This window comes from Equus asinus, chromosome 1 (assembly GCF_041296235.1).
Source record: "Equus asinus isolate D_3611 breed Donkey chromosome 1, EquAss-T2T_v2, whole genome shotgun sequence".
In the NCBI taxonomy this organism is placed as follows: domain Eukaryota; kingdom Metazoa; phylum Chordata; class Mammalia; order Perissodactyla; family Equidae; genus Equus; species Equus asinus.
Window position 1 is genome coordinate 34,810,836 of NC_091790.1, and position 19,317 is coordinate 34,830,152.

A 19,317-nucleotide genomic window follows, 5' to 3' on the forward strand; every position below is an offset into this window, starting at 1 on the left:
AAGTTACAAACACTGATACCCAAACTTGTCTTGTCTTGACCCTAAACTAAACAATACTAGGATTGTGAGGTCCAAGGGTAAAAAGAAAATTTAAAAAAAAACTAATTTAATATGGTAAGAAGTTCCTGTAAAATGTTGATTACTACATCATGAAACAATGCTGTTTTCATTCTTTTGGGAAGTAGAAGGAAGTGACATAAAATTTTGTCCTAGGGAGAAAGGAAAAGCTGCTATACAACTACGTGCACCAAATGCAAAGATATAAACGTGAACAAAAGCTAATTACTTGGCATTCAATACAGCTAACATTCACCTACTTTTGCATTATTTATGATTTTACTATTACAATTTCAAATCATTATAGTTGGAAAATGTTCAGATAAAGCATAATATCACATTACCCTGTAATTTAACATATTAACAAAACTAGAACCAAAAGGCACAAAGTTTGGACAACAAGGAGTGCAGTTTGTAGAAGAGAAAAAAAGCCTAGATTTAGTTGACATGAAAATAGAGGGCTTTTTACTCTGGTGTGATACTTACAGCTTTAAATACTCAAATTTTGGCCGCAGAAGCAGTCTTACTGTTTATATAAATTTTGATGAATTTCCATTCAAAAAGAAAAGTTGATTAAAAATGCATACCTCATGGGGTTCTTGTGCAAATCGAATAAATTAATCCATGCGAAAGCATTTTGTAAACTGCAAACTGTGGCACTAAATTTACTTTATAGGAGGCAATCACTCAGTGTCATTAAGTGATTGAAAGAAAACACTAATCCGGCATATTTTGAGCTTTTTCTAATGTGTAATAAGAAGGAAAGCATTCCAACCTCAGTTGTGTACCTCTGCCAAAAATGTTTAACTCAAGTCTAATTGTGAGGGAACAATTAAACAAATCCAATTTGAGGGACATTATGCAAAGCAACTGGCCTGGGCTCTACAAAAACATTAATCATCAAAGACAAAAGGAACTATATAAACATGACAATATATGCAATGGTGAACCTTGACTGGACCCTGGATTTAAAATAAAATATAAATTCCACAGACTGAAAAGGATATTATCGAGACAATTGGGGAAATTTGAATTGTATATTACGTAATTGTATTGTATCACTTAAAATTTCCTAAGTGTGATCATTCTTATGTAATTATGGTAGGATATTTGTTTTTAGGAGGTGCATGCTAAAGTATTTAGGAATGAGACATCTTTATGTCTACAACTAGTTCTCAAATGGCTAGGCAAAAAATCTGTAGAGACAGAGAGAGTAAGTAAATGTGGCGAAATGGTAATAATTTGGGAATATAGATTAATGCTATCCAGATATTCATTGTTAACTATTTTTTTGCAGCTTTCCATAGTTTTGAACATTTCAAAAATAAAAAGTTGATGGGGGCTGGCCCCATGGCCGAGTGGTTAAGTTCGCATGCTCCGCTGCAGGCAGCCCAGTGTTTCGTTGGTTCGAGTCCTGGGTGCAGACATGGCACTGCTCATCAAACCACGCTGAGGCAGCATCCCACATGCCACAACTAGAAGGACCCACAACAAAGAATATACAACTACGTACCAGGGGGCTTTGGGGAGAAAAAGGAAAAAAAATAAAATCTTTAAAATAAATAAATAAATAAATAAAAATTAAAAATAAAAAGTTGGAGAAAAATTCAAAAAATTAAGAAAACCCAAATACTCAAAATAGTTGAGTTATTGAAAAACAGACCTACTTGAAATGTGCCCTTAGCAGATCATGTTTTTCTACCATCTCATTTTACTGTCAGATAGAAACATATGGGTTTAAAAAAGAACCTTGCAGTAAAAGCAATGCTTCAGGGAAATTTATAGCACTGAAGGAACATATTAGAAAAGAAGAAAGATCTAATATTAATAATCTAAGTTTCCATTTTAGGAAACTAGAAAAAGAAGAGGAAGTTAAATCCACAGTAAATAGAAGGAAAGGAAGAATTAGAGCAGAAATCAATCAAATTCAAAACAGGGAAGAAACAGAGAAAAAACAACAAAACTAAAAGCTGATTCTTTAAGAAGGTCAATAAAATCAATAAGCCTCTGGTCAGGGTAACTAAGAAATAAAAGAGAGAGGTCACAAATTACTAATATTAGAAACGAGAGAGGGGACATCACTACAGATCCCATGCAAATTAAAAGGATAGTAAAGGAATACTATGAACAGCTCTATGCCCACAAATTTGATAACCTAGGTGAAATGGACCAATTCCTTGAAAGACACAATCTGCTAAAACTCCCACAAGAAAAAATAGATGATCTAAATAGGTCTATATTTATTAAATAAATTGAATCAATAATGAATAACCTTTGAAAACAGAAAGCACCAGGTCCAGATAGGTTCACTGGTGAATTCTACCAAACAGTGAAGAAAGAAATTATACCAATTCTTTGCAATCTTTTTCAGAGGATAGAAGCAGAGGGACTACTTCTTAACTCATTCTATGAAGCCAGTATTACCCTAACATCAAAACCAGACAAAGACACTAAAAGAACAGAAAACTATAGACCAATATCTCTTATGAATGTAGATCCAAAAATCCTCAACAAAATATTAGCAAATTGAATCCAAAAAGTATAAAAAGAATTATACACCGCGATGAAGTAGATGTATCTCAGGTATCCAAGGCTGGTTCAACATTTGGAAATCAAGTAATGTAATCTATCACATCAACAGACTAATAAAGAAAAATCACATGATCATATCAATAGATGCAGAAGAAGCCTTTGACAAAATCCAATATCCATTCATGATAAAAACTCTCAGTAAACTAGGAAGAGAGGGGAACTTTCTCAAATTGGTAAAGACTATCTACAAAAAACCTACACCTGACGTCGTACTTAATGGTGAGAAACTCAAAGCTTTCCCACTAAGATAAGGAACAAGGCAAGGATGTCTTCTTTCACTACTCCTTTTCAACATCATACTAGGAGTTCTAGCTAATGCAGTAAGGCAAGAAAAGGAAATAATATGGATTGGGAAGGAAGACACCAAATTGTCTTTGTTCGTGGATGACATGATCATCTATGTTGAAAATCCAAAAGATCAACAAAAAAGCTCTGGGCATTAATAGTGATTATAACAAGTTTGCAGGATACAGCTAATATACAAAAGTCAATTGCTTTTCTGCATCCCAATGATGAACGTGGAATTTGAAATAAAAAAATTACCATTTACATTAGTACCCTTCAAAATGAAATATTTAGTTATAAATCTAACAAAATATATACAAGGTCTATAATGAAGCAAACTACAAAATTCTTTTGAATGAAATCAAAGAAGCACTAAATAAATGAAGAGATATTTCCTGGTCACGGATAGGAAGATTCAATATTGTCAACTTTACCTGTACATTCACTACAATCCCAACCAAAATCTCAGCAAGTTATTTATGAGTAACAGCAAACTGATTATAAAGTTTATATGGACAGACAAGAGACTCAGGATAGACAACACAATATTGAAGGAGAAGAACAAAGTTGGAAGACTAATGCTACCCAATTTCAAGATAGAATAAAGCTCCGGTAATCAAGACAGTGTGGTATTGGTAAAAGAATAGATAAATAGATCAATGTAACATAATAGAGCCCAGAAATAGATCCCTATAAATATAGTCAATTGATCTTTATAGAGGAGCAAAGGCAATATAATGGAGCAAAGATAGTTTCTTCAACAAATTGTACTGGAACAACTGGAGATCCATGTGCAAAAAAATGAATCTAGACACAGACCTTACACCTTTCACAAAAATGAACTCAAAATGGATCATAGACCTAAATGTAAAACACAAAACTATAAAACTCCTAGAAGATAACATAGGAGAAAACCTTTCTAATTAATTAATTAATTAATTAATTATTTTATTGCAGTAACATTGATTTGTAATATTATATAAGTTTCAGGTGTACATAATTATATTTCAATTTCTGTGTAGATTACCTCGCAATAGCTAATTACACTCCATCACCACACACGTGCGCCTAGTCACCCCTTTCCCCTCCTCCCGCCCTCTTTCCCTCTGGTAACCACCAATCCAATCTCTGTCTCTATGTGTTTGTTTGTCATTGTTTTTATCTTCTATTTATGAGTGAGATCATATGATATTTGACTTTCTTCCTCTGACGTATTTCGCTTAACAAAATGCTGTCAAGATCCATCCATGGGTCACAAATTTCAAAACCGTTTATTGAAGAGACTTCCCTTTCTTCACTGTGTGTTCTTGGCTCCCTTGTTGAAAATTAGCTGTCCATAGGTGTGTGGGTTTATTTCTGGGCTCTCGATTCTTTTCTGTTGATCTGTGTGTCTGTTTTTGTGCCAGTACCATGCTGTTTTGAGTACTATAGCTTTATAGTATATCTTGAAATCAGAGAGTGTGATACCTCCAGCTTTGTTCTTTTCTCCTCAAGATTCCTTTGGCTATTCAGAGTCTTTTGTTGTTCCATAGAAATTTTAGGATTCTTTGTTCTATTTCTGTGAAAAACATTGTTAGAACTTTGTTATGGATTGCATTGAATCTGTAGATAGCTATAGGAAGTACAGACATTTTCACTATGTTAATTCTTCCAATCCAGGAGCACGGAATATTTTTCCATTTCTTTTTGTCTTCTTCAGTTTCTTTCAATAATGTTTTATAGTTTTCAGTGTACAGATCTTTCACCCCTTTGCTTAAGTTTATTCCTAGGTATTTTATTCTTTTTGTTGCAATTATAAATGGGATTGTATTCTTAATTTCTCTTTCTGCTACTTAATTATTAATAGATAGAAACACAACTGACTTTCGTATGTTGATTTTGTATCCTGCAACTTTACTGCATTCGTGTATTATTTCTAAAAGTTTTTTGGTGCATTCTTTATGGTTTTCTATATATAAAATCATGTCATCTACAAATAGTGGCAGTGTCATTTCTTCCTTTCCAATTTGGATCCCTTTTATTTCTTTTACTTGCCTGATTTCTCTGGTCAAAATCTCCAGTACTGTGTTGAATAAGAGTGGTGAGAGTGAGCACCCTTATCTTGTTCCTGTTCTCAGAGGGATGGCTTTCATTTTTTCACTGTTAAGTATGATGTTGGCTGTGGGTTTGTCAAATATAGCCTTTATTATGTTTCCTCCTTCAGCCATTTTATTGAGAGATTTTTTTTTAATGACAAATTGATCCTGTGTCTTATCAAATGCTTTCTTTGCATCTATTGAGATGATCATGAGTTTTTTATTCTTCATTTTATTAACGTGGTGTATCACAGTGATTGATTTGTGGATGTCAAACCATCTCTGTATCCCTGGAATAAATCCCACTTGATGACGGTGTGTGATCTTTTTAATGTATTTTACTTGATTTGCTAGTATTTTGTTGAGGATTTTTGCATTGATGTTCATCAGTGATATTGGCCTATAATTTTCTTTTTTTGTGTTGTCCTTGTGTGGTTTTGGCATGAGGGTAATGTTGGCTTTGCAGAATGAGTTAGGAAGCTTCTTTTCCTCTCCAATTTTTTGTAAGAGTTTGAGAAGGATAGGTAATAAGTCTTCTTTGAATGTTTGGTAGAATTTACCAAGGAAGCCATCTGGTCCTGGACATTTATTTTTGGAGAGGTTTTTGATTACTGTGGTCTCCTTGCTGGTGATTTGTCCATCCAAGTTCTCTATTTTTTCTTGATTCACTTTTGGTAGGTTGTATGATTCTGAGAATTTATCCATTTCCTCTAGATTATCCAGTTTGTTGTCATGTAGCTTTTTGTGGTATTCTCTTGTAATCTTTTGTATTTCTGAGATATCTGTTATAATTTCTTCTCTTTCATTTCTAATTTTATTTATTTGAGCCTTCTCTGTTTTTTTCTTGGTGAGTCTAGCTAAAGGCTTGTCAATTTTGTTGATCTTTTCAAAGAACCAGCTCTTTGTTTCATTTATTTTTCTCTATTTTTTGTTTAGTCTCTATTTCATTTATTGCTGCTCTGATTTTTATTATTTCCTTACTTCTACTGATTTTGGGCTTTGCTTGCTCTTCTTTTTCCAATTCCTTTAGGTGCACTGTTAGATAGTTTGAGGTTTTTCTTGTTTGTTGAGGTAGGCCTGTATTGATATAAACTTCCCTCTTAGAACTGCTTTTTCTGTATCTCATAAATTTTGACATGTCGTATTTTCATTTTCATTTGTCTCCATGTATTTTTTGATTTCTCCTTTGATTTCTTCATTGACCCAATTGTTGTTCAGTAGCATTTTGTTTAATCTCCACATTTTTGTGACTTTTCCGATTTTCTTCCTACAGTTGATTTCTAGTTTCATACCATTGTAGTCAGAAAAGATGCTTAGTATTATTTCAGTCTTCTTAAATTTATTGAGACTTGTTTTGTGGCCTAATATGTGATCAATCCTGGAGAATGTTCCATGGGCGTTTGAAAAGAATGTATATTCTGTGGTTTTTGGATGAAATGTTCTGTGAATATCTACTAAGTCCATCTGGTCTAATGTGCCATTTAAAAGCCAATGTTTCCTTATTGATCTTCTGTTTGGATGATCTATCCGTTGGTGTAAATAGAGTGTTGAAATCCCCTAGTATTATTGTGTTGCTGTCTATTTCTCCTTTTACGTCTGTTAATAATTGCTTTATAAATTTAGGTGCTCCTGTGTTGGATGCATAGATATTTACAAGTGTTATATTTTCTTGTTGGATCCTTCCCTTTATCATTATGTAGTGCCCTTCTTTGTCTCTTGTTACAGTTTTTGTTTTAAAGTCTATTTTGTCTGATATGAGTATTGCTACCCCAGCTTTCTTTTCTTTGCCAATTGCATGGAGTATCTTTTTCCATCCCTTCACTTTCAGTTTGCGAGTGTCTTTAGGTCTGATGTGTGTCTCTTGTACTCAGCATATATATAGTCCTTGATTTTTTATCTAATCAGATACTCTATGCCTTTTGATTGGAGTATTTAGTCCATTGACATCTAAAGCAGCTATTGATAAGAATGCATTTATTGGCACTTTGTTACTTTCTTTCTGGGTCTTTTAGTTCTCTGTTCCTTTCTTCTTCTCTTGCTGTCTTCCCTTGTGGTTTGATGGTTTTCTTTAGTATTATGTTTGGGTTCCTTTCTCTTAATTTTTTTTGTTTTTTGTTTTTTTTATAGGTTTCTGGTTTGTGATTACCATGAGGTTCATATATAATAACCTACAGATATAGCAATCTATATTAAGTTGACAGTCTCTTAAGTTTGACCTCTTGCTAAAAGCTCTACTCTTTTACTCCTCTCCTCCCACATTTTATATTTTTGATATCGTATGTTACCTCTTTTTTGTGCATTTGTATCCTTTACCTCTTGTCATGGAAATACATAATTTTAGTACTTTTGTCTTTTGACTTTCATCTTAGCTTCATAGGTGGTCGCTTTGCTACATTTGCTGTATACTTGCCTTTACCAGTGATTTTATTGCTTTTTTTAAAAAAATAATTTTCTTATTACTATTTGTGGTCTTTTCTTTTCCACTTAAATAATTCCCTTTAGCATTTCTTGTAAGACTGGTTTCTTGGTGATAACTTCCTTTAGTTTTTGCTTGTCTAGGAAATCCTGTATCTCTCCTTCGATTCTGAATGATAACCTTGCCAGGTAGCGTATTCTTGGCTATAGGTTTTTTCCTTTCAGCATTTTAAATATGTCATGCCACTCCTTTCTAGTCCGTAAGGTTTCTGCTAAGAAGACAGCCGATAGCATTATGGGGTTTACTTCATATGTAACTTGTTGCCTTTCTCTTGTAGCTTTTAGGGTTCTCTCTTTATCTTTAACTCGTAACATTTTAATTATAACGTGTCTTGGTGTTGACCTCTTTGGGTTTATCTTGTTTGGTGCTCTCTGAACTTCCTGTACCTGGATGTCTGTTTCCTTCCTTAGGTTAGGAAAGTTTCCAGCTATTATTTCTTCAAATAGATTCTCTGCCCCTTGTCTCTCTCTTCTCCTTCTGAGACAACTATAATACTGATGCTAGTGCACTTGATGTTGTCCCAGTCCCAGGGTCCCTTAGACTGTCCTTGTTTTCCTTAATTCTTTTTTCTTTTATTTGTTCATGTTGGGTGATTTCCTCTAGTCTTTTTTCCAGATTGCTGATACATTCTTCTGTATCATCTGCTCTGTTATTGAGTCCCTCTAGTGAATTTTTCATTTCCAGTTTTGTATTCTACATTTCTGATTGGTTCTCTTTTATATTTTCCAATTCTTTGTTGAAGTTCTCACTGAGTTCATTCATTCTTCTCCCAAGATCAGTGAGCATCCTTATGACTGTTAATTTGTCCTCTTTGTCAGGTAGATTGTTTATCTCTGTTTTGTTTAGTTCTTTTTCTGAGGTTTTGTCCTATTCCGTTATTTGGAATGTATTCCTTTGTCTCCTCATTTTTGCTCTTTCTGTGTGCTTATATCTATGTATTAGGTAGGTCAGCTAGGTCTCCCGTTCTTGGAGATGTGGCCTTATGTAAGAGATGCCTTATGAGGCCCAGCAGTGTGCTTCCCTCTTGTCACCAGTTCCAAATGTTCTAGGAGTGTCCCCTGTGTGGGCTATGTGTGTCCTTCTGTTGTGGCAGGGTTGCTCTTGCTGAAGGTGCCCAGGGAGGCTAGACTGTCCCCCTGGCTGGCTTATTGTAATGCTCAGATGCCTATGGCTGCTCTGGTCCCTTCAGTCACTTTATCATGCATGAAGAGCCCCAGTGTAGTTGGCTGCAAGGTCTAATAACACATTCCTCTTGCAGTTTTTCTGTTAAGTGAGTAGACCCCCACTGAGGCTGCTTGCTAGGCTCAGGGGCTTACAATTGCTATAGGCCTCCAGCCTGCAATGCTGTTCTTAGCTCTCTCAGGAGGGCAGCTGAGTGGGGCCAGCCCCAGGCATGGGAGAACCCAATTGTTTCAGTCTTTTGAAGGTGGGGCCAATCCCCTATCTGACTGTTTGAGAAGCAGAAGTCTCCTGCAGCTGATAAGCCCCACAACCCACAGGGCCACACGCCCTGTCAGCACAGTCCTACCCCATGTGCATGCCCCAACCTACTGAAGCTGACTCAGTCACCTTGCTGCAGAGGCCCCACACACTCCACCAACACAGGCCCACACCTTGCACATGTCCTTCCCTGCAGAGGTGGACCCACTTGCCTGGCTGCAGAGGTTCCAGGCACCTCACCTATGTGGGTCCACAACTTGCCCAAGGGCTTGCTGTTGGGTGGGCCCAGTCCCTAGGGTGGGCTGCCTGCCCTAGCTGAGCTGAATTAAATCAGTGCTGTAGTGGCTGGGGCAGACTCCTGTGGTAACAGGCCAGGGGAATAACTCAGTGACATCTGCCAGTGTCTGTGTCAGCAGGCCTGTACAAGGTCACAATAATGGCTGCTGCCAATGTCTCAGTCCCTGTGGAGGTCATCCCAGCCTGGGGAGGTCTCCCCACTCACAGAGATATGCCCACAGCTTATCAAATGAGTCTCTTTCACCAAAGGATTGTGCGCTTTTCTTCCTGCTGATTTTAGGTTGCTTTCCGAAATGGGTGAATTTGTGCATGGGCCCTTTAAGAGCAGGCTTTCTCCCTCTATGTCCAATAGGTTTTCTGGGAGTATTCCTCCATTGTTGTTAATAGCCAGCAAACCCAGTTATTATGACACTTGTCTCGATCATGTTGAGTCCAAAAGCAACTTACTGTGGTAAAGCTCTCCTGCTCAGCTCCCCTGCTTCTCCAGGGAAGGCTTCATACCTTAAGAATGCTCTTGGCTGGCTGTGAAGTGCTGTGGGTCAAAGGTGATTTTTTTCTCTCCAGAAAGGAGTTTCTGCCTCTTCCACCTCAGTCAGTACTGTCCCTTCTTGTGGGGGTTCTTTTTATCCAGTTTTCAGTTCTCTCTCAGGGATAATTATTCCAAGAGTAATTGCAAATTTGTTGTGTCCATGGGAGGAAGTGAGTTCAGAGTCCATCTACACTGCCATCTTGACATGAGATCAAGAAAACCTTTTTAGATACAACATTGGAGACATGATCCATGAAAGAAATAACTGATAAGCTGGACTTTGTTAAAATTAAAAACTTCTGCTCTGCAGAAGACAATATCAAGACAATGATAAGATAAGCCACAGACTGGGAGAAAGTATTTTCCAAAGATACATCTGGGTGGTCGGCCCCATGGCTGAGTGGTTAAGTTTGTGCACTCTGCCTTCTGCAGCCCGAGGTTTCACTGGTTCAGATTTTGGGTGAAGACATGGCACCGCTCATCAGGCCATGTTGAGGTGGCGTCCCACATGCCACAACTAGGAGGAGCCACAACTAAAAATATACAACTATGTACTGTGAGGATTGGGGGAGAAAAAACAGGGGGAAAAAAAGAAGATTGGCAACAGTTGTTAGCTCAGATGCAAATCTTTAAAAAAAAAAGACACATACATCTGATAAAGGACTGTTATCCAAAATATACAATGAATTCTTAGAACTCAACAATAAGAAAAACAACCTGATTAAAAAACGGGCCAAAGAGTTTAACAGATACTTCACCAAAGAAAGTATACAGATGGGAAATAAGCATATGAAAATATGCTACACATCATATGCCATCAGAGAAGGGCAAATTAAAACAAAATGTGATACCACTAAACTATTAGAATGGCCAAAATCTGGAACACTGACAACACCAAATGCTGGTGAGCATTTGGAGCAATAGGAGCTCTCACTCATTGCTGGTGGGAATGCAAAATGGTACAGCCACATTGGAAGACAGTTTGGTGGTTTCTTAAAAAACTAAACATGATCCTACCATGCAGTTCAGCAATCATGCTCCTTGGTATTTACCCAAAGGAGTTGAAAACTTATGTCCACACAAAAATCTGCACATGGGTGTTTATAGCAGCTTTATTCATAATTATCAAAACTTGGAAGGAACCAAGATATCCTTCTGTAGATGAATGGATATATAAACTGTGGTACATTCAGACAATGCAATATTATTTAGTGCTAAAATGAAATTAGCTATCATTCCATGACAAGATGTGAAGGAAACTTTAATGCATATTACTAAGTGAAAGAAATCAATCTGAGAAGGCTACATACTGTATGAGTCCAACTATCAGATATCCTGAGACAGGCAAAATTACAGAGAAGATAAAAAGATCAGTGATTGCTGGGCTGGGGGTGAGGGTGAAAGACATGTATAGGCAGAGCACAGAGGATTTTTAGGGTGGTGAGAATAGTATGTATGATATTATAATGATGGATATATGCCATTATACATTTGTACATACACATAGATTGTGCAACATCAAGAGTGAACCCTAAGGTAAACTATGGACTTTGGGTAATTATGATGTATCAATGTAAGTTCATCTTTGATAAAAAAAAAATGTACCATTCTGGTGAGTGATGTTGATAATGGCGGAGGCTATGCATTTGTGGGGGCAGGATGTATTTGGGAAATCTCTGTACCTTCCTCTCAATTTTACTGTAAACCTAAAACTTCTCTAAAAATATTGTCTTTAAAAAATCTGATGTTTTTGACTTACAACTTGGGCAATAAGTGAGGTTATTGTTACTAACTTGCGGCGTTTTCCAACTGGCAAAATTCTAAGAAAACAGATGGAAGTTCTAAATTCATGTACACATCTTTCAAAGTATTTAAAAGCAAAGTAAAAATGTATCTTGAGGAGTGTTCAATGAGGTTAGAACATTTTTTTCGCTGTATCTTTTAGAAAACATTCAATTCCAGGGGATCTCAGTTTAATGATTTCCTGCTCATTTACTACCCAGTTCATCTTCTTTCCTATGAGATAGAACTTCCTGTCTCATCTCCAGGCAAGACACAGGGCAGTTGCCACAAGGACCACGTTATTGTTTTGTTGCCTCTTCTTGAGGTTGATATGGTAGGATTCTGACTTCCTCCTGGGCAGTTGAGTCCAGGCAGAAGTCTCCTGACCCCTTGTCTTGTCTTTTTTTTGTACAGATCGGAAACAACAGCACTGGAAGGAGGAAGCACACAGCTTTTTGGTAAGTAATTGATATTCCTCAAAATTCTCCCTTTTAGTGATATTTATGACCTGGAGGGCCAGCACTCTACTTTGTTATCGCAATTTGTGAATCAAATTATAATAGCCTAGGTATGTTTAGCCCTAGGCTAGGATTAGTGCAGAGGGAAGCTAATAGTATTGATAAATAAGCAACTATATTTGGCCCTCTGGATTTCCCTTGAAAATGGATTCTTGGTAGTAATAACTTTTCAGTGGTAGAGTTGTTTAGTAAAGAAGTTTACTTACGGAATTATCTTTGTTGAGCTCCTCGGTGATGAGGAGCATACCATAACTATGAAAGTACCGTAGAACTATAAATATGTGAAGAATCTATTTTGTAAGTAATTGTGTATTTAGAAGCCCAGATGTAAATGGAATTCTCTAGAAATGGGACACTTACTGATCTAAATTTACTAATAATTAAAATAAAATATTTATATTTAATAATTATAATATAAAAGTAAAGCAATTTTAAGATATTTCCACCTTTAAATTTCATCACTAAATGATCTAGACCAGATTGGAGTTCTTTGAATATGCATGTAATTCTTCCCAAATTCCTTTGAGTTTCTATTAATATAAAATGATTTAAAAAGACTTATGTTTTAGCTCCTGACTAGGACATCCACCTCTTTTTTGGTTTAACTCTTTTTTAAGATGAAATACAATTCTAAACTTGCTGGAGAATGCAAGGGACATGTTTTTTTCACAGCCATCTATCAAGGACACATCTTTTGTGACTCTATGGATATAACTGAAATTCTGGTAAATTTTCAGAAAATATTAGCGTATTAATTTAAATGCTATTATTTTTCTATGAGCCAAACAATAATAATAATAATCACTATTCTCCCCAGTATGTACTTTCTGCTCCTTCCAATGATCTTGCCACTGTCTGAAACATTACTCATGACCCATTAGTCACCATCGTCCTTTTTGTTGACCATTGCCCTTCTCTCTTTCCTTCTGTAGTTGTGAAAATCCATTGTCCTAATTGTCTAATTTACCGACAAAAAAATTAGTTTTGGTGCATACCGTACCCATTTAGATGTCTTCATACATAAATTCCTATTGTCTCAACATATATGGACTAAAGGCATGCATTTATTGATGAGACAGACTGTATGACAGGTAATAAGACTCCTACATTGCCTTCCATGGTAAAGAATACTTTATTGACCACAACATTTGATGTGTCACTGACAATTTTAAGTGACATTTTTCATGCTCAAACTTTTAATTGATGGTTTACAAAACTGGTGTCCCTACGGTGTTGACAAAAATGGGTGGATTTTTACCATCTTCAAAAGTTGACAAGTACCTTTTCTAGTAAAACACTTCTGATCCTGCGATTAGGGACCTCCCCATCATAAAAGGTGTCTAGAAAGATCCTGGATTGTTATTAAAAAAAGGTGTGTTATGAGAGAATTTTTCATTGATTGAAAGACTGGGTTAGATAGATGAACTCTATAGTCTCTTGTAATATAAAACTTGATACTTCTTATGGAAAATGATACTAGCTGTGTCACCAATGACTGAATTTGATAATTTGAGTCTTGTTAAGCATTATAGAAATTCTTGCCCTGAACAAAATCAGAGACAGAGCATAGTGGGGAAGAGGGCATGCTCTGAACTCAGATGGCCTGGATTTGAATCTTGTCTCTGACACTTACTAGCTATTTGACCTTAGACTCATTACTTAACCCTTATGTGCCTCACTTTCCTCACTTGTTGAATAGTGATAGTAATAGTACCTTATAAAGCTGGTGCAAAGGTTTAATGAGTTAATATGAATATAGCTCTTAGAACAATATCTAGTATATAGTTTGGCACTCCATAAATGTTAGTTATGAATGGTGTTGAATGAATGATATTGTCATCAGCTGGGGCATCTGTGACTCTTGGAGATTTTTATGCATTTTTACCAATCCCTCAAATTTATGGCCACTCTTAAAGAGTGGAGTGCATCTGGCAATGATTTCTATGAATTCCCAACTTACTTCTTCAGGTATCCTATGTACCGTCTTGGTTCCATGTGAAGCCAACTTGAAGGCAAAGTTTAGACTCTCTACTACTTTCTACTTATACCAACATTGTGAGTGCCGCTTCTTCTATCATATTGCTCTCCTCCATTTTCCAGGCTCCATCTTCATCTTCCTCTCCTTGTCTCACGCAGGTCTTTCTGCATACATGCCAACACTTCTGGATCTCAGGCTTTACAACAAAGAGGCTTGTTATGGTATTTTTATAGCAAAGCTAGATGTTTACCCAAGAGAAAGTCTGGAACTTGCTACTAGGATAATAAAATGTCCTCCAACTTGGTGTCAAAGCATATTAGTAATTTTCATCTTTACCAATGTCATTAAGTAATAGTAAAGGACCTTTGCTTATATAGTCACTCTGATATAGGCATAGTTCTTAGTCCAAGTGTGTGCAGCAGGAGCAAAGAGTTCATATTTAGTTCTCATTCACGCGTGCCTAAACTTCTGACCCCGTGATTATTTTGAGTCCTTCACAGAATTTTCTTTTCACTTTTTTTATTGTGATAAAATACACATGCCATAAAACTTACCATCTGAAACATCTGAACTTTAAGTGTAAAGTTCCATAGTATTAAATACATTCATATTGGTGTACAAGCATCAGCACCGTCCATCCGCCTAACTCTTTTCATCTTGTATAAGTGAAACTTTATACCCTTTGAAAAATAACTCTCCATCCTCCCCTCCCCTGCAGCCCCAGGCAATCACCATTATACTTTCTGTTTTTATGATTTTGACTATTCTAAGTACTTTATGAGTGAGATCACACAATGTTTATCTTTTTGTGACTGGCTTATTTCTCTTAGCATAATGTCCTCAAGGTTCACCCACGTGGTATCATATTGCAGAATTTCTTTCCTTTTTAAGGCTGAATAATATTCCATGGTGGATACACACACCACAGTTTGCTTATCAATTAATCCATCAATGGACACTTGGATTGCTTCCGCACTTTACCTATTGTAAATAATGCTGCTATGAACATAGATGTACAAATATCTTTTCAAGACCCAGCTTTCAATACTTTTGGGTATATACCCAGAAGCAGAATTGATGGATTGTATGGTAATTCTATTTTTAATTTTTTGAGGAAGCACCATACTATTTTAGACATTGGCTGTACCACTTTACATTCCTACCAAGAGTCTTCACAAAATTCTTAAGTACAGAATGCTTGTCTAATTATTTTGACATATTCCTACTGGGCAGTAAATATTGTGAAGTTTTATGTGACTACTTTTTGAACACTAGGTTATATTTTTCCTATTGTTTTTATTGCTGTGCCTGTAAGAGTTATGTCCTAAGACTTACTTAATGCTAATTTATGTTACCAGGTGATTCAGAATGTCAGTAGAATTTTCCAGAACAGAAACATGTGGGGCCAAGTCTTATATCTCTAATGGAAAAACAACTTGGACTCAAAAGATTTCTTAGCTTATTTTAGAATAAACTCTATGTTAAAATCCTGGCAGTGCTGGCAGTGAAGGAATAAATGATCACATATGTTTTCTTCTTGAAGTCTCATAATTTTTCTGCACAAAATATATCAGTGTGAACAGGAATGGGAACAATTGGATTACAAAGAGAGATTTGGTTAGCTGAAGAAATACTTATACAGAGGTTATTCTTTGAAACAGAGTCTTCAAGCTTTTCAAATTATTAGGAAGGCAAGTTAACATTTGAGCTATTATTTTTTCTGGTTAATAATATTTGCGTTTTCTTAAATTTTGGTTCAAAAATATGGATATAGCTTTCTAAGGGACAGACTCCAATTCCAGAACTGATAGGTATTAACCAAAAATCTCAAAATCTTTTGAGTTGATTTCCACAAATTAATGGAGCACTTCCCCCCACCTCAATTTTTTTATTTATTATTTGTAGAGAGTGAGGAGAAGGGGAAAAAGGAATACTCTTACTCAGGGAACAAAATGTTTTGTTGCCAGACATTTCATTCCCCCTTAGTTTCTTATTCTCAGTAAAAATGGCAATGTCTTTCCTAATAAAATCACCTTCTACCTAAAGTATTCAAAAAGAAGATAGACTACTTTAGGTCTATGTCAGTTTACTTTACACAGGAATAACTTAAACATAATTTAAAGAAATTTAGAAAAAACTTTTGTTAATAATTAGTGAGACACAAGGATAGACCGGCCTGGTGGCGTAGGGATTAAGTTCATATCTTCTGTTTTGGAGGCCTGGGGTTCGCAGGTTCAGATCCTGGGCATGGACCTAACACCGCTCATCAAGGCATGCTGTGGCAGTATCCCACACAAAGTAGAGGAAGATTGGCACAGATGTTAACTCAGCACCAATCTTCCTCAAGCAAAAAGAGGAAAATTGGCAACAAATGTTAGCTCAGGGCAAATCTTCCTCACCAAAAAAAAAACAAAACAGTAGTGATAATAATTAGTGAGGCACAAGGAGCTCTTATCAGGCTATGCTAGGCTACACTTTGCTAGCTAATTAACCCTGAAATCTCAGTGGCTTAACACAGCACACTTTCATTTCTTATTCACACTATATGTTCTGTGCTGCTTGACATGAGAAGGGGAGGGTGCCTCTACTCCACATGGTCACTCAGGGCACTCAGTCAATCAGGTACAGATGATGGAAGCTCCATCACCTTATGGCATCACCATGGCAACAGGGAGCTTCAGGGTTTGCCATTAGAGGGGAAGAGAGAGTGTGGAGCACCCGTACTCTTCTCTAGACTGGAAGTGATGCACGTTACCTCCAGCCAGAGCCCATTGACCAGAACTAGTCACACGGCTTCTCCTAATGACATGGGGCTGGAGGTTTACCAGACGGCCTGGAGAAGAGAGAAAAACTAGACTTAGTGAGCACCAGCAATTTCTTCTTTGATAAATTTTATTGGAAATTCTTGCATTAGGCATCTCTACAAAATAACTTTCCTCCCTAAATTAGTCGCATTTATAATTCCTTATGTTTTCCTAGGTAGGTAAGTTATTTTAATCTTTTTAAATTAATTTCACATGTTTTGCTTGCTGACTTTGGGTAGGAATAAGTAAAACAAGGATTATTGAGAAGGAATTAGTGAAGGTATAGATATAATCAACAACGGAAAAAATGGCCCTCATATGTCCACATGTCTATATATCTATAGATTTTATTTGTATTATTAATAGTATTTTATTATGTATTTTTCTTTTCTATAAAACCATAACTTGAAATTAAATGTAACTCCTAATACAGTGACGATTGATTGCAAAATCAATTCATGGGATATTGAAGTAGCAACACGAAACTATACTTAGAACAATTTTTTTTTAATACTTAGAACAACTTTAATAGATTGTTTTAAATATATTTCATACATTCTTTTTTTTTTACCATTATATGCTCAACTTTCCCTCAATCTTAATCTCTTGTTTCTTTTCCTTCTTGTATCTCATGTTTTTCTCCTTAAATTTCTTTGTCAGTTTATTGAAGTATGTTATCAAACTATATTTTCATATAGTGTACATGAGGAATAAACGTGTCTGAAAATGTCCTTATTTTGCTCTCCTAATTGATGTGTGTTTGACTGGTGTTGACGAAAATAATCCATAACCAATCTATAAATGAAAATTTGGGTGAGTTTATTCTGAGCTAAAATGTGAGGATTATAACCCGGGAGAGTCTTTCCACAAAGGAACAGAGCACTCCAAAGAAGTGGGGGTGTACAGGGTGGTTATATACCCTCAAAGAGGATGTTTCACATATGATTGAAATGTCCCTTTTACAATAGTCACGAGGCTGCTCTGTCGGCACAGCCCTCGATGGAAACGGCAGATAGGTCTGCTGTCTCAGTGAACCCTGCAGAGTGGCAGGTCTGTTACCTGGAGCTGGGCAGTCACAGATGAGCCCTGCAATCAGTTCCCAGCCTAAGGAAAGATGCTTAATCTTTAAGGAGATGCCAATGTTGGGAGGGGGAGGGAAGTTGCACCTTTATCTCTAAATGTCTAAGCAGATATACAATGCATGCTCAATGACCTCAGTCAGGCCCTTTTGGAAAAAACAGTCAGGCCGAATTAGGTTTATACCAAATGGCTTCCTCATATACTCCAATACATCCTATTGCTTGCCATTTCAATTTTTCACTGGGTATAGCATTTTATGTACAAATTTATCTTCACTCAGAACTTTTAAGGCGTTGCTCCAATATCCTTTAAAATCCCATGTCGCGAATGAGAAACCTGATGTCATTCTTATTCTTGTTCTTTGTGGATAATACTGTTTTATCTGATCTGTAAACTTTTAGAATTCTCTGTATACCATTGAAATTCTGAAATTTCACAAGACATAGTCAGGTGTACATCCTTTTAAATATGTCTAGTTCAGCATTTTGTGGCATAGGAAAATTTCTCTTTTCCTCTCTCTCTGGGCTCTGCTTCCTGCTGTTTTGGTTTCATTCTCTGTTCTCTCTACCAGGTGACCAAGATGGCTGCTGCCAACTCCAGGTTTGCATTGCATTCGTGGCTGAAATCCCAGAATAAGGACAAGTCTCTTTCTCCATACTTCAGGCAGAATTTCCTGATTAGCCTGACTTAGTTCTTTTACTCTTTTCTGAATGGGCCATTGAGGCAAAGGTGATAAGTACTTTGGTCCATTGACTTCTTGTCACCTCTACTGCTACCACTCTGGTCCAAGACACTCTCACGTCTCTGGATTCCTGCAGTAGCCTCTTAACTCCTTTCTCAGTTCACGTCCTTGATCCCTTCAGTCTCTTCTCAATGCTGGAGACAGAGCTATTAACATGTTTGTCAGATCAAACCCTATGAAGCTGGCCTGTTTCACATCAAGGAAAGCTAGTCTTCAAGAATAGCTTAAAAGACCACCCGTGAGCTGTGTAATCTGGCCTCCTGTAACACCTCTGAACTCATCTCCCACCACTCTCCCCCCACTTCTCACTCAGCCTCAGCCATGCTGCCCTCCTTGCTATGCCTTTCACATGCCAGACACACTCCCAGTTCCAATTCAGTCCTTTGCGTGGGCTGTTCTCTAAGCCTGATTGTTCCATCCTTGGATAGCCACAGGCCTTTTTCTCACCTCTTTCAGGTCTTTACTCAAATGTCAGTTATTTAGTGAGACCATTCCTAACCACCCATTTAAAATTATGAACCTCTATAACACTCTCCTCTGTTTTATTTTTCTCCATTTATTTCCATCTAATATACTATATATTTTACTTATTTATCTTGTTAATTGTTTGTCTTCCCCCATGAAATGTAAATCCCATGAGGGCAGGATTTTTAACTATTGTG

The 19,317-nt window shown here is 36.6% G+C and overlaps 1 protein-coding gene across 13 annotated transcripts in view; it reads left to right on the forward strand.

The window, feature by feature from the left end:
* The window catches only part of IPCEF1 (interaction protein for cytohesin exchange factors 1), a 169,044-nt gene that overhangs the window by 50,530 nt on the left and 99,197 nt on the right, over positions 1 to 19,317 (forward strand). For 11 of the 13 annotated variants that reach the window (XM_014828863.3, XM_070486746.1, XM_014828866.3 and 8 more), the window contains one exon: positions 11,948 to 11,991. The exons of the other annotated variants lie outside the window; for them this stretch is intronic. Coding sequence is in view for 3 of the 11 variants with exons in the window: in XM_070486473.1 (XP_070342574.1) it covers positions 11,948 to 11,991 (44 nt within the window). In the remaining 8 variants the exon portion in view is untranslated. The remainder of the gene's footprint in view (positions 1 to 11,947; positions 11,992 to 19,317) is intronic. 13 annotated transcript variants of the gene reach the window in all.